Source organism: Geotrypetes seraphini, chromosome 13, assembly GCF_902459505.1.
Source record: "Geotrypetes seraphini chromosome 13, aGeoSer1.1, whole genome shotgun sequence".
Taxonomy (NCBI): domain Eukaryota; kingdom Metazoa; phylum Chordata; class Amphibia; order Gymnophiona; family Dermophiidae; genus Geotrypetes; species Geotrypetes seraphini.
Genome location: NC_047096.1, coordinates 22,243,017 through 22,257,782, shown reverse-complemented (window position 1 = coordinate 22,257,782; position 14,766 = coordinate 22,243,017). Strand labels below are relative to the sequence as shown.

General features: G+C 43.2%; 1 protein-coding gene across 7 annotated transcripts in view; it reads right to left on the bottom strand.

The window, feature by feature from the left end:
* The window catches only part of ARHGEF12 (Rho guanine nucleotide exchange factor 12), a 161,418-nt gene that overhangs the window by 99,588 nt on the left and 47,064 nt on the right, over positions 1–14,766 (bottom strand). Inside the window, exons 1-4 of one of the 7 annotated variants that reach the window (XM_033917830.1) lie at positions 11,192–11,215; positions 9,659–9,750; positions 3,181–3,284; positions 2,237–2,293 (exon numbers count right to left, since the gene is read on the bottom strand). In XM_033917830.1, the coding sequence (XP_033773721.1) occupies positions 2,237–2,293; positions 3,181–3,193 (70 nt within the window). In that variant the 5' untranslated portion in view covers positions 3,194–3,284; positions 9,659–9,750; positions 11,192–11,215. Of the gene's footprint in view, positions 1–2,236; positions 2,294–3,180; positions 3,317–9,658; positions 9,751–11,191; positions 11,216–14,766 lie in introns of those variants that run through there. The other 6 variants (XM_033917827.1, XM_033917833.1, XM_033917832.1 and 3 more) reach the window with 6 other exon arrangements.

The following is a 14,766-nucleotide window of genomic DNA, read 5'->3' as shown; positions in this document are numbered from 1 at the left end:
AAGCCAACTGATTTTAACAATGAATTTCCCAACTTGCCTCAGCATAAGCATGACCCGAGGCAAGAAACTGAAGATATCCTTCTGGACTCCAGGTGCGACAGACAACTACCTTCCCAGCAGTCTGAATAACTATCTCAGCCCAAGCTCCCATGGTGGCCTCCACCATGGGGCACCCTGTGGTTTTGTCCGCAAACAGACAAGGCCCACCATCAGTAATCTACCACAAAATAATGCCTGTCTTTTCCATTTTTAAAATTTTACTTACAGCTCTTGAGAAACAAGGCAGGTTACACCTGTCACTGCTTCCAGGTGCCTGGTTCTCCACTCAGGCCACCAGCAACATTAATAGAACTACCAGACTGCAAGTTGCATGGGTGACCCTTCTGCTTGAGACAGAGTACTGTGCAGGATGCACATTACCCTTTATAGGGCAGAGCTCACAACCTTCTCATATATCTAGATTGGTCTGGTTGATAACAAATGTCCAAATATTTGTTGTTAGTTATATCAATCTCTCTCAAATTCAAGTCTTCTCAAAGAAAATGCTGCGGTCCTGCTATCATCCTCAGCTTGAAATTACTATATAAATGAATTTGTGTACATTTACACAAGCTTTCAAAGTAATATTAAGAGTATATTTTATTCTGAAACGTGCCACGGATACAAAGTACACAGTCATTTGATCTGCTTTTTTTTGCCAGAAGAGTAAACCTATAGAATTGAAAATGCAATTTATGAAAGTATCTTTCCTTTTCCATTCTAAAATACTCTTCCTCTTTCAATGTGGCTACATGTAAATGCACTGTGGAAAATCATGCATACTGCACTTTAAGCTGTAATGTAGGAGAGCAATTTCCAGACAGTCGAATAATGTAGTTAACATGCTTTTTGTATCCACATTAATACCTATGAAAATTATTCTCTAAACATATTTTATACACATGCACAATTATACATCAAAAATACGTGCTAAAGACTTTCAGGGCAAAATTTAAGTTATAACCCTGCAAATTATGATTTAATCCCCAGACAATCACCAAATGTATGAAATCTTGAATCAAAGAAAGCAGCAGTTCATCAGCAAAAGCAACTCTTTCCCCAAGAGCCCCACTGCAATTGAAAAGAATATTCCATTGCTTCATGTTTTCCAATCAGTTGTCAGACTTCTGCTGTCAGTTTTGTTATAGATGGGACAAAGCCAATGGCAAGTTTTTCAAAATGACTGTTAAAAAAAGAATCACAATAAAAAGAATCCCCGTCTTCTACACCAATGTGATTATACACAAATTTCGCTGCTCCTGGTAAAGGAACTCTGCCCTTCCTTTAATAACAATTTAAAGTGTTGCCGTTATTATTAACCACCCAGTGGCATGCTATCCTCAGCATATTAGCATCCAATCACCAGAAAGCAATTTAGTATTATATTTCGACCTAAAAGGCTCTTAAATAATGCAGATTCTTCCAAAGGAAATAGCCTGTTTTCAGCACATAGCAAGGAACAGAAACACTGAATACTGGGATCATTTCTCACAGTAAGCCTTCATTTTTTCCTTTTCTCAATGCCAGGTCAGGAAACACCTGCAGATAGCAGAACAGTTCCTCACACCACAGATTTCCATCCCAGAATGCCAGTTCTCCAACCTCACTGTAGCTCCTGTTGGATGCCACAGTGTGTGGTTTCTATACTAGATGTGGACTAAATTAATGTAACGATGAGTCAGACTTTGCCCTTCTGCTATATATGCCTTTGTGCAGCACAAAGCACCAGGCTCCCCAGAACCATATTGCAAGATTAAGAGTTATAAGGGGGGGCCTCTGATACTATGATTCTGTGGTTTTGTGAGTTAGGATCCCAGTCACTATGTTAAGAGTCTGCATTGCCATAGCATCAGTCTCAGTATCTAAGAAGCATAATCAAATATGGATGCTCCGAAAGCAGATAAAAATGCCAGACTTGAAAAGCATATAGGCTGGAGCTCTACTAGTTAGGAAAGGTATGGAAGGCATATTGCTATATTGTAAAAGCCAGCATCAGAAGGCTACGCTAGGCTCCTGCATCCTGAATCTAAAAATCATTCATTCTCCTTCTTTCAAACTCCACACTGCATAAAGTAGCATGCAGAGATAGAGGGGTGGGGGGGGGGGGATTACAGGGAAAGGAAACAGAAGCACATGCAAGCAGAACAGCGCCAGTGCTTTGAAAAGAATCGGTGCCACACAGGCCACTTCAGCTTACCATACGTCTCGTGTCTACTCTCATCCCAACTAGATTTTGTCTTCCTTGATGTACTATCTGCACAATAGCAGGAGAGAAGGAGAAATAAAGATACAAGAAATGCAGACACACAGGACACCTTCATGGAAAATAGAACAGGTTACATTGTACAACACAAACAGGGTGTGAGCAACACTGATGATGGCACCTAGAGTTATGACAACATGGTGTAATGGGAAGACTTACATCACAGTAACATGCAATTAACACACAATCCCAGCCAGTGTCTATCCAACTGTATTATAATATACTAAAAATATTATCTGGCATACTGACAAATTCCCATGAAGAAACTGAATTATACATACTAGCGAATGACAAGGGGACAAATTGTTCCCCGTCCCCGCGGGAACTCATTTTCCCATCCTGGTGAGTTATTTTCCTGTCCCTGCTCCATTCCTGCAAGCTCTGTCCTCATCTGCACAAGCCTCAAACACTTTAAAATCATAAGTATCCGAAGCTTGTGCAGTTAAGGCAGAGCTTACAGGAATGGGGCAGGGGCAGGGACAGGCACAGCGACAAAAATCGTGGGGACAGGATGGGGAAATTGAATTCCGACGGGGAAAAATTTGTTCCCATGTCATTCTCTAATACATACCTCTTAACCAAGCAGCACTGCAGATGGGAGAGACCCATACAAACAGAGCAGGACTGGGGAGAGAGACTCATACAGAGGCTTAAAATTCATGTACAGGTAGATTCTTAGTGCAAAGTCTCAGAGCTCCCAATCTAGGAATCATACAACGGTCCCCTCCTAAAATCATATTCAACTAATAAAAAGGTAAAATCACCTTCATGCTTTATCACTCTAGCTTGTTTATTTATTCACGTATGTTTCATCCATGGGAGAAAGTATAGAGAAACCCAAACTGTTATCTCACTTTGCTATCTGTGAAGCAACATACCTCGCCCTGTCATGGTCTCTAGCCTTCAAAGCTCTCTTGATTTCCCACATCCTGGGCCCTTGCATCAATGGGGTGCAGCAGAACACAAGCATGTGAAAAGCTGGCTGGGAAGCAGACAGAAAGGAATGGGGGAATACTGTCCAGATTCATTTCCCAGATGTTTGTTCAAACACAATTGTTATAAACATGGAACAGTTATTCAAGTTACAGGTTAGCTTACACCAAACAAGCAGTCAGTAAGGTTAGATGTTGCTTCAAAATCACACAAGAGGTCAATGCTGTGTGCCAATTGAAACTACTCAGGACTAGAGTCAGTGAGGTTAGAGTTCAGGCCATGCTACAGAGAACAGCTAGTAAGAACCACAGTGGATATAGAAGAAAGAAAATAAGAACAAAGCATCTCTAAACTAAACCGCAAACCTTGCTGGGTTATCCAGTGAAATACTAAAAGGACTATGCGTTCTGAACAGAAAGGCCAGAGGGTCGCCAAAAGAGAAGCTACCAGCCAGTAGTCCAAGGCGAGAGGTGAGCTATTAGGGCTAGTTGAGATTCAAAAGTTGAGTTCTAATCTAATATCTAATTAAACATTTCTTGGATGACCTCACATTTTGGTTGTGTGGAATCATTTTTTAATCTCCAAAAAGTTCAGGGAACCCCTTAGGACCATACCTGTCCCCCCCTCACTGGTTGTCTCTTTTTCCCTTCACCTTTCTGTCTCTACCAGTCTCTCTCTTCTCCCTGCACTCCCTTCTGGTTGCCCCACAGTCTTAATCTCTTCTCCAGGCAGTTTCTACCAGTCTCTCTCATCTTTTGGGCAGTTGCCTCTGTTTCCATTCCCAAAAACTGATGCTTCTTCTATACTTAACTGATGCTGCTACAACAACCTCCACAACTATATCTCTGTATTTTGCTTACATGGATTATAGCTGCATGAAAAGATGGGGGGGGGGGTTCTCTGCTCTATGCTGTGGGGAAAAACCCCCTTTTCTCACCTTATGGTCTCACTGGTTTAGAAAACATATCTATAAATAAGGTGAAATACAGAAATTAGATTTTACCTGCTTATTTTCTTTCCTCAAATCTCTCTAGACCAGTCCAGACAAGTGGGTATGTGCTCTCGCACCAGCAGATGGTGACTTATCTCTGACATATGCAACCCTTTCCTTTGCAGCACAGAACCAATTAGTGTTACTATTGACCAAGGAAGATGATAGAATCAAAGGAAGTCCCTCAAGAACCCAGGTGAAGAAGAAAACATCCAAGAACATTTTCCTCTCTCATTTAACGAATTTTTAACCAATCTGGAAAAAAAACAAACACTTTGATCTTCCAGAAGCCAGGAACCCCAGCTGTAGCTATTTTTCTTCTTCTTCACAAGCCCCTAGTTTCTCCAATGAAAACATGGAACCCATGTTTCTGCCCAATACAACAGCAAGGCGGAGCTTGAAGGATGAATCTACTGGACTCTAAAAGATTGAAAACTGAGACAGAGCAGAAACTTCCTATGGGAGGATCAGTGAAGGAAGCTGAACCAGAAGCTGGAGTCTGCCCTGCAAGAAAGGAGGTACTAAACCTTATTGTTTTCCCTTGTGATTTTTACTTGTTGATTGACTTGATCCCTGCCAGTGGGTGAACTTAGCTAGGAGAAATAAGCTGTAAGGGTGGTGGCAGGACAGCAGGCTCCTGTGAAGCCTGATTCAGTGAAAATATGGAGAATTATTGCAGCCTTTTGGAAGTGAATGGATTAAAAGGGGAGAAGAATTTTGAATACATGTTTTGGTTATTGATAATTGCGAGATGGACTGAAAGAAAAAAAAAACCCTCCTCACCTTCAGGTCCTCTAGTAAGGACCTGAGCAGCAAGCCCAAGGAGGGACATAACTATTTATGTTTGCATTAGGAAGACAGACACTGCATTTGAAGGAGCCAAGGCCACCTGGGGGTGGGGTGGGGGGGTAGAGGGGGGTGGTCTTCATAGTCACTTGGCTTATGCATTTGGGTGAGCAGCGTAGGAACAGAGATCTTCAAAGTCACATGGTTCATACTTTTGAGTAAGTGGCGTATAACAAGATGTGTTCACAGTCACTTGGCTCACCCTAGAATAGGCGGGACATTAAAAAAATCTTTTCCTCCTCCAGCAGAGAAAGTGGAAAGAGAGCTCTGAATTTCTAGAAGGGTAACCCTTCTGTGAACCTGAGAACCAAGAACTACTCGTTCTTCTGAGACAGGGCTGATCCTAGTCCCTGGGTCATGTTCTAGTTTTTCTTATGAAGCATGAGGCCCTCGAGGTTTAAGCCCCCTGGAAGGTGCTGGGGCTTCATTTCCTTCACAAGCTTTTCCAAACCCCCCTAAAAAGTAGATGACCATGGAAAAAAGGAGCTTGTTTAGCTTGGTCTTTGAGGCACTATTTGCTAATCTGTTCCAAAGCCAAAGCTATCTAAAGGCTACAATGTCCGCCAGTGGGCAAGAAGAAATATTAATCAGACCACACAACACATCTTCCGCAAAGAATTCAAGAGATGGAGGAAGCCACTGAACCCAATGACACACAATTCCCTGCAGCTTACACTCTCAAAGCAAAGGAAGAGAAGAGCTGTTTAAGGAACAGCTAAACCGTTGTGACTGTTCTTGAGAGCCAAACTTCCCTCTAGTGGGATGGTAATCCTTTTGGTTAACAGCTGTTACCAAAGTGTCCAGCCTGGCCACCCTGAAGGGCCAAATCCATGTTGCCCAAAGGGAGGGAATATAGCTTGTTTATAAATCTGGACCCCTTGAAGACTAGCTCAGGAGCCTCCCCATTCTGTCAACACCATCCTAGAGAAGACTTTATAGAGGGAGAAAAGCCTTCAAGGTATTCTTGAACTTCTCCAAAATGGAATTCCCTTCCACTGCAGGCTCCATCACTGCTGAGGGGCTAGCCAAGACCATCAGCACTTGGTCTATAACAAAGACAATCCTTCCCAATGATACAAATGGAGACCTGGAGGAGCAGCTCCCAGAGGGGGGTACTCCTCCTTGAAATGTCCTCCATTTCCCAAGCATCCTCGCCGCCAACAATGGAGGAACCCTAGACTGTCCATCTTATATTGCTGCATCTGGACAGCTCAAATTTTAAACCCTAATCTGTGAGTGCCCGGTGCTCACTGAGCGACATCTGCCTTTCTACCCCTTTCCTATTCCTTTTGATTTTACCCCCCTTCAGATCCTCCCTCTCTCTTTTTCTTTTCTTCCCTCCCTATTCCTTCGTCAAAAGTTCCTGCTGTGTGGCTATGTGTGATCATTCCTATATTTATGGAATTTTTTTCAATTTTTATTTTGGGAACCGCTTTGATCTTGTATTATAGCTAAGCAGTATAAATAAAATATTTTAATAAACATAAACATATTATCCTTGTGCCAGTTTCTTGATTTTTTAAATTGCACACTGCTTGGTTACATTTGTTGAATGCAGTATAGCAAGTAACAAATAAACATAAGCATAAACAAATGCTTTGTCTGGGGGATTAGCTGGGGATGTTACCCCTGGCCATGTCCCTGGATCACCAACAATGCCTGTCAGTAGCACTTGGCAAGAGCTGTGTAAAAGCCAGTATCTACTGGGATCATCATATCTCCCCCAGGGTTAGCCCTCCTCCCCCCCCCTACACTATAACCTGAAGACCTGCTGAGGGGGAACCAAGCCTCCCCTATTTCCCCAGGCATCCAACATCAGAATAGTGCTAAGCAATGAAAGACTCAATGCCTCTGCTATGAAGCCATTCCACCCCTCACCCCCATTTCAAAGAGGAAGGACTGGCACTCCTGCTTGAACTGGCCAGCTGCTACCAACAAGGCTAGGTTACGCTCTTTGCCCCAGCCTGCTTTATCATCTGCTGAATATGGGTTGTCTCTCTTTTTATTTTTTTTACAGCTTAACTCCATCAACAGGAAGAAACAGAAGCAACTGCCAAGCAGGCCACCTACCTTAAGGAAATATTTTTTTCTTTTTTTGCTTTCAGCAGAGGGCCCCGGGAGTGGGAAGGAGGAGAAGGGCCTGTCCCTGCTAAACTGATCCTTCCTAGTCCCAATACAGTAAGCCCCATGGAACAGAGAACTACAGGCCAAGGCTCTACAATGCCGAGAGGGAAAAACCCATCAAACCTCAACAAGGGAATAAGTCATAACTCAGACACTGGGAGACTGACCAGATGGTGATCACAGAGCCAAGGGCCAGGTTCAGAGAGTCAGACCCACCTATACAATCCTGGCAGATAAATACTAGAAGGTTCCTAGCTACATCACTCCTGATATCAGTACTTGTATGTCACTAAAATCTTTAGAGTTTTTTCTGGTAATGGAACTTAAACCCATATCTGGGCTGGTCTAGCAGGATAATAAGAAATGGGGATTTTTTTATTTTATTTTTTTAGATTTCAGATTTGTGCATCAAAGCAATGATTTCTGAGTGATGACCTTTATCATATCTAATATACCCACAACTCCCTTAATTCAGTCAGTCAAGGTGAGAAAACCAACAGTAATACGATCAGATATTAGAATCTGTGAAGCTGCTTAATCACCTGACGTTTAACTACCTGAGGCCAGCAAGGGGAGCTTCTAGCACAAATTAGGGACTGGAGAGGAAGATTCTCAAAACACACCGTGCCTTTAACGATGGTCGCAAAATGGGTTCTAGCTGGTTTAGCGTGGAAGTAGTCTACCAGCCAATTCTTAAGAGGGCTCACCTTTTCCAAGCTTCCTGGCAGACTCCAACTCTGCCATACAAATGAATTATAATGTCATTAATATTTAAATGAGCACTCTAGGCGATTCTCCATTATCGCCGAGTGATTCCCTAACTTCGCTGTCCTACATTTGCAGGCAAACTTTTCCGGCAGGTCGGAGCTGTCATAGCCTTACATTCATGTTAATGCCTGAGCACTGATTGACTAAGGCACTGATAGGAAAGTAAGGCTTGACAGCTCAGACTTGCCAGAAAATTTTGCCCCCAACACCTCCCCCCCCACCCCAGCAGCAGGAGGGATGCCCACTCCCACCTGCCGCTGCTGTAAAGCAACCCCCCTCAATATCTCTCCCCCCCCCGGGAGCGGGAGGTATGCACCCCCCGACACATCACAGCACCCCCTGACACATCCCAGCATGGGAGGGATGCTCACTCTCCCCTGCCATTGCTGATATGTCCCTGACAACCAGCGCCATGCCTCCGATGACTCCCCGCCCCCCACAATATTCATGATGGCTAGCTGTAGAGATGCTAGAAGGCCCGCCTCTTCAAAATAGTGGACCTTCCTCTCTCCGGTGCATCCTGGGACACACCAGAGAGGGGGCCTAAGGATCTGATTGGCCCAGACACCTAAGGCCCCTCCCATAGGAGGGGCCTTAAGCAACCTGGGCCAATCAGAGCCTTAGGCCCCTCCCCAGCGCATCCCAGGATGCACCGGGGAGGGGATGGCCCACAATTTTCAAGAAGCGGGCCTCCTGGCATCACTCCGGTCGGCTATTGTGAATAAGGTAGGGGGCAATCGAAGGCACTGGGGGGAGGGTGTTGTTTGGGGCATAACAGCAGTGGCGACAGAAGGGAGTGGACATCCCTCCTGTTGCCGGGGAGGTGGGGTTTGTTTAACAGCAGCAGCGGGAGGGAGTGGGCATCCCTCCTGCCAACCTTCAATTTGGGGTCTCTTTTTTTAATTTGTGGATTTATTCTGCAAATATGCTGATCGGTATCACCAGCGATAGGCATATGCAAATTTAGCGACCATCCCCGAACTTCATTTGTATGCACGTTTTTTAAAGAATGACTCGCTGTTTTGAAATCATTATAGTAGCAGCCACAACAGCAGCCTGGGATTTTACCGTGAACATTTGAGAATCTTCCCCTGGGAAGCTCAGCTTTGGCATGTAGAAAAGCTCCTGGCCATCAGTGAAGAAGTGGATGGGAATAGGTGGGAGTTCTTGAAACAACTGGAAAAACTATACATGTCAAAAATGGTTTTATTTTCTACAGCTGATAATGAATGCATAATTCCTTTACATCATACTAATCTCTTTGTGTTTCTAAAATAACTCTGTAGAAATACCATAAGGCTTTCTAATACTCTAGTGCCTGCAGAACTAGCATATAGCTGGGATGAAAAGGGCACCTATTCCCTGAGCTTCCCAAAGGAAGGGGTGCTATTTATGTTTTTGTCCCTTATATCTGTTTACCTATTAAACCAAAATTTTCATATCTTGCAAATTTATATCAAACAGGACATGTTTTTAAATTAAACACTGTATTCCTAGAGACGGCATCATTAACTGACAATGCATATTTAAATAGAGCACCTTTTTTATCTTCTTTATTTCTCATTAAAGCATTATATTCCACAATTAATATTTGTGGATTATTTTTATTTATTGTAGCCGGAGTTACTTAGTTTCCAACTCCTTTAAACAAGTTTCCTTCTATTACAGAGCAGAAGACAGAGACTTGGATTTACCTGCAGGATCAAAGTCATGTGAGCCACTGCTGCAGCGTTCCACCTTCTGTTTTTTATCTGTTGGAGACTCACGATTTAGGATGCTGGCATGCCTAATTTATATAAAATTTAAAACAAAAAACAAAAGGCTCAGCATGATTTGACACCAATACTGAACTTTGCTGGAGCTCCAGCCATTATAATCCCACAAGCAAACCTTGTACCACCAAGCCATAAACTAGTTTTCAGAATTTAAATCCTCCATCTCAATCTCTCTTATATACTCCACCCCCCATCTTCAATCAGTCTCTCTCATATATACCCCTCCATCTTCACCTAATTTCTTTGTCATACACCCCGCAGCCCTCACCCAGTCTGTCTGTCTCTCTCTCTCTCATTTACTACTCCCCAGCCTTCATCCAATCTCCCTCTCTCAAACTCTTCCCTAGTTTTCACCCAGTCTATCTCATTCTTAAACCAATTCCTCCTAAGCAACTACTGTAATATGCTTTAGAATCCACCACCTATTCCCCTCACAGGACCAACCTTAATTTCCTCATGGCTCAAACTTACAGAGAGCTAATCTTGGTCCAGAACTCCTGGGATGGAAGGGGCATGGCCTGATGCCAACTGGATGAGTCTTAGGCCATGCCCCTTCCATCCCAGGATACACCAGAAAGGAGGCCTAAGACCCCATCTTAAGCACCTGAGCCCATCAGAGCCTTAGGCCCCTCCAGGATGCCTCGGGAAGGGAAAGGCTTACCAATCTGCAGAGGCGGGCCTGCCGGCTAAAGGGAGTGGGTATCCCTCTAGCTGGCTTTCTTTCATCAAAGGTATGGTGAGTGGGGGATGTCGGGGTGGTCTCATGGGTACGGGTTGGGTGTCTAGATGCTTGGGGGGGGTGTCGGGGGAGAGGGTTGAGTTTCAAGGGGCGTTGCCGATTGGAGAGGTGTCAGGAGTTTCAGGGCTCCAGGCGGGTAGCAGCAGAAAGAAGTGGGCATCCCTCCCGCCAGAATACTTTTCAGGTGGGTGTCGGAGGAGGGGGTCTATTGCTGCAGCTGCTCAGCTGATCAAAGCAGGGGTATTTCCCTAACGATCAGCTGAGAAGCCACAACTCAGCTGATCGGGAATTCTCTTGCCGCGATCAGCTGATGGCAAGAGATCCCTTGATCAGGCAGGCGTGATTCTGTAACCGGTGCCTGTGACATAGGCACTGGTTAGAGAATCGGGGGTGGGGGGGGTTTAGACATGGTTAAGCACCTGTCTGTTGGGGCAGACACAATTCTAGATAGGACGCAGGTGTGCAATTCTCAGCACATAATTTAGCACGTTTTAGTGCATATATTCTAAAGTGGCCCATTTGCCAAAATATTTATTATGCATTCCTTTATAACTGATCACTTAACTTTCTTATCCTAATTTCTACAGAAATTGCTTTCTGCTTACACTTTTGAATGGTTTTGAGTTTGTTCAAATGTTTAGCTTAAGTCTCAGTGTAGGTTTTGGAGAAAAGCATTTTCCAGACATATATGGGCAAAATTATATTTGTCTTACCTGGTTGGTTTTTTGAGAGGAAACCTGAAAATAGAAGAAATATAAATTCATTCAAAAGATGGGTTACTCAAAAATGTGTTTATAGTACATGATATGGAAAGAACAATGAATCAAGAGAACAGAATTTGAATCTGTGTTTAACATCTAATATGCTTCTACCATGGTCTTCCACTGAAAGTCACCTAACCAACTCATGAAATAGCCTTTGGGAATTCTAAAACAAAATATGGACACATGATTACAGTACTAAAGAGCTTAAGGTCCTATGAACAGCCAATAGATGTCTGAACACAAGGAAGGGTCTCCTCACATACACTTCTCCTTCCATATTCGCGGTTTCAGTTATTCATGGTTTTTAGCTTGCTGGCTCCTCCCCCCAAAATTACATCAGCTTGCATAGAGAAATCGCTGATTCCAAGCGTTTACAGAGAAAATCGCCAATGCCCGGCACTTTCTTCACCGTGTTTTGCCTCTCCTTCAGGAACAGGCCATGTCTCCCACCATGTTATTCGCGTTTTCACCATATTCATGATTGTTTTTAATAGAAAACAGCGAATAACATATGAAAAAGTTATTCGCGGTTTTTCTGTATTTGCGGTTCTGTTAATCCCCTATCACAGCGAATACAGAGGGAGAAATGTACTAGCAAGCTAACATACAATAAGATTCACTTTTCTTTTAACTTGATATGATGCTCATGAAGATGGTAATTTTCAATTGGGATGTGTATTTTTGTACCATTTTGTTTTATTTTGTAATAGTAACTGTCTGTCACGCTAGGCGAGAGTGCGCATGTGCGCTTAGTACGTCACCACAGCCTCCCTGCTCTCCACCTCACGCCGCTGCAGTAACGGCCCCACACTCACGACTCGCCTTCGTTCCGGAGAATATTTCATGGGGTGTCCTAATTTTTTCACATGACTATAGTTCTTATTTTAAACCCACTGATTTTAATTTTGTTAACTGACTTGATTTGACAAAATTGTTAAAAATGTGGTATATCAAATAAACTAACTATAACTAACTGTACCAGAGGACTGGAGAAGGGTGGATGTGGTCCCTATCCACAAAAGTGGAAGTAAGAAAAAAGTAGGGAATTACAGGACAGAAAGTCTGACTTCTGTGGTTAGCAAATTAATGGAAACATTTTTCAAACAGAGAATGATGAAGTTTCTAGAATCCGGTGGATTACAGAACCAAAGGCAAAATGGATTCACTCAAGGTAGGTCTTGTCAGACAAATCTGATCAATTTCTTTGACTGGGTGAACAGAGAATTGGATAGAAGGAGTGCACTCGATGTGGTATATTTAGATTTTAGCAAAGCCTTTGGACAGTGTTCCACACAGACGTCTAATAAATAAATTGAGTGCCCTCAGGATACGCCCCAAAGTGATGGGTTGGGTCAGGAACTATTTGAGTGGAAGATGACAGAGGGTAGTGGTCAATGGAGATCGCTCTGAGGAAAGGGATGTTACCAGTGGTGTGCCTCAAAGTTCTGTTCTTGGGCCTGTTCTTTTTAACATTTTTTATAAGAGATATTGCTGAAGAGCTGTCAGGTAAGATTTGCCTCTTGGCAGATGATACCAAAATCTGCAATAGAGTACACATCCTGGATGGTGTGAATAACATGAAGAAAGACCGGGCACAAACATGAGACATAGGAAGTGAGGGCACTCAGGACATAGGAAAGAGGGAGGGAGGGTGCACTAACTTGGGACATAGGAAAGAAGAAGGGAGAGAGGGACACTAACTTGGGGCAAGGGAAGTAGGGAGGGAATAGAAAGGGACAATTGTTGAGCCTGAGTGTGTGAGTGAGAGGAAAATAGATGGTGCACATGAGGAAAGGAAGAGGAAAATTGGGCATAGAGAGGAGTGAGGTAGAGATGCATAGGGAAGAGAAGGATGAGAGGGAGAAATGTTGGATATGGTGGTGGCGAGGGAACAAAGGGATAGATTGAAGGGGATGCAAGGGGGAGGAGTGTTGGGCACAGTGACGGAGTGAGAGATGTGGCATGGTGTTGGAAAGGGGTGACAGAAGGAAAAATGGGCAATGGTGAAAATTGATCTGGGGGATGAGAGAAGAAAAACTGGACTCATGGAGGGACAGAGATAGATGTTGGTTGGGGAATGGAATGAGGTCTGGAGGAGAGGAAGCATGCAGGAGCAGAAAGAAAGAAAGATTGGATGCACAGTCAGAAGGAAGTGAAAACCAGAGTCTCATGAAATCACCAGACAACAAAGGTAGGGAAAATGATCAAAAGTGATCAAAATGTATCAGTTTTGAGAATTTATATCGGCTGTCTATATTTTGCACTATTTTTCTACAGCTATTACTGAGGTGACATTGTATATTTTAAAGTCATCTGCCTTGACTTCTTTGAACCCCCCCAAATATATATGATAATTAACATTTTCTCTGTGTACAATGTGCTTTGTATTTTTTTTAATTTTGTGGTTACCATTATGTATTAATAACATTATATTGTGTGTATATGAAAAATGGATGGAAGAAATTGCATTACAATTAGTATTATTATTTTAGGGGTGGGGTCAGGGGCGGAGTTTGGGCAGGGTAACTCGGTTGGTATTTGTTAGGCTTAGGGGGTGCATGGCTTGAAAAGGTTGAGAAACACTGTGGTAGGGGGTAGTTACATGGGACTAGTCCTGGGAAATGGGGGCAGTCTGGGAGATTTGGACAGTTATGAGGGGGCAGTTTTGGGGGTAAGAGCATTTTGGTGGGTAGAGGCACAGTGATAAGGGGGGAGCAATTCATGGTAGGGCATTTTAAGTGAGTGGGAGGCTATTGCAGGAGGACAGAGGCAGTTTCAAAGGAGCAATTCCCTAAATGCTATACTGCAGTGTATGCAACTTTCTATGCTATAGAACAGGGGTAGGGAACTCCGGTCCTCGAGAGCCGTATTCCAGTCGGGTTTTCAGGATTTCCCCAATGAATATGCATGAGATCTATTTGCATGCACTGCTTTCAATGCATATTCATTGGGGAAATCCTGAAAACCCAACTGGAATACGGCTCTCGAGGACCGGAGTTCCCTACCCCTGCTATAGAAGCTAGAACTGCTTCTACTATAGAGATGAAGTGAAACACTTGTGGGGGATGAAGGGGAGATTATTTCTGTGGAAACCCTCAGTACGATCTAGTCTATTTTTTTAACTCAATGTATCTTTTCACTAGATTTTTCCCTATGCCAGATGTTTCATCCCATTCATTTTTGAAAAGATATTTTGCCCTCCAAAAGAGACAGCAGTAGATGTTTCTCAACCTATTGTATTTTATATTGTTATTTCCAACTTCTGAGGGTTGGAAGAAAAAAAAAAAAAAAGAAAAAAGAAAAGCAACAGAGAGAAAAGGATGGAAAAAAAAAAAAGCCACAATTCCAATTCCTACATCTGGCTAGTTTTAGTTTTCTAGTTCTTCCCAAGGGAAACAGAAAGTTCTTGCTGAATGTAGACCTAGGAAATCAGGCTCCAATAAACTAAATTTAGTTCTTTATAAAAACTATCCTTATTTTTCTCTTTTTCTTCACAGTCATTCCAGGATTGTAGTCCCAGGACT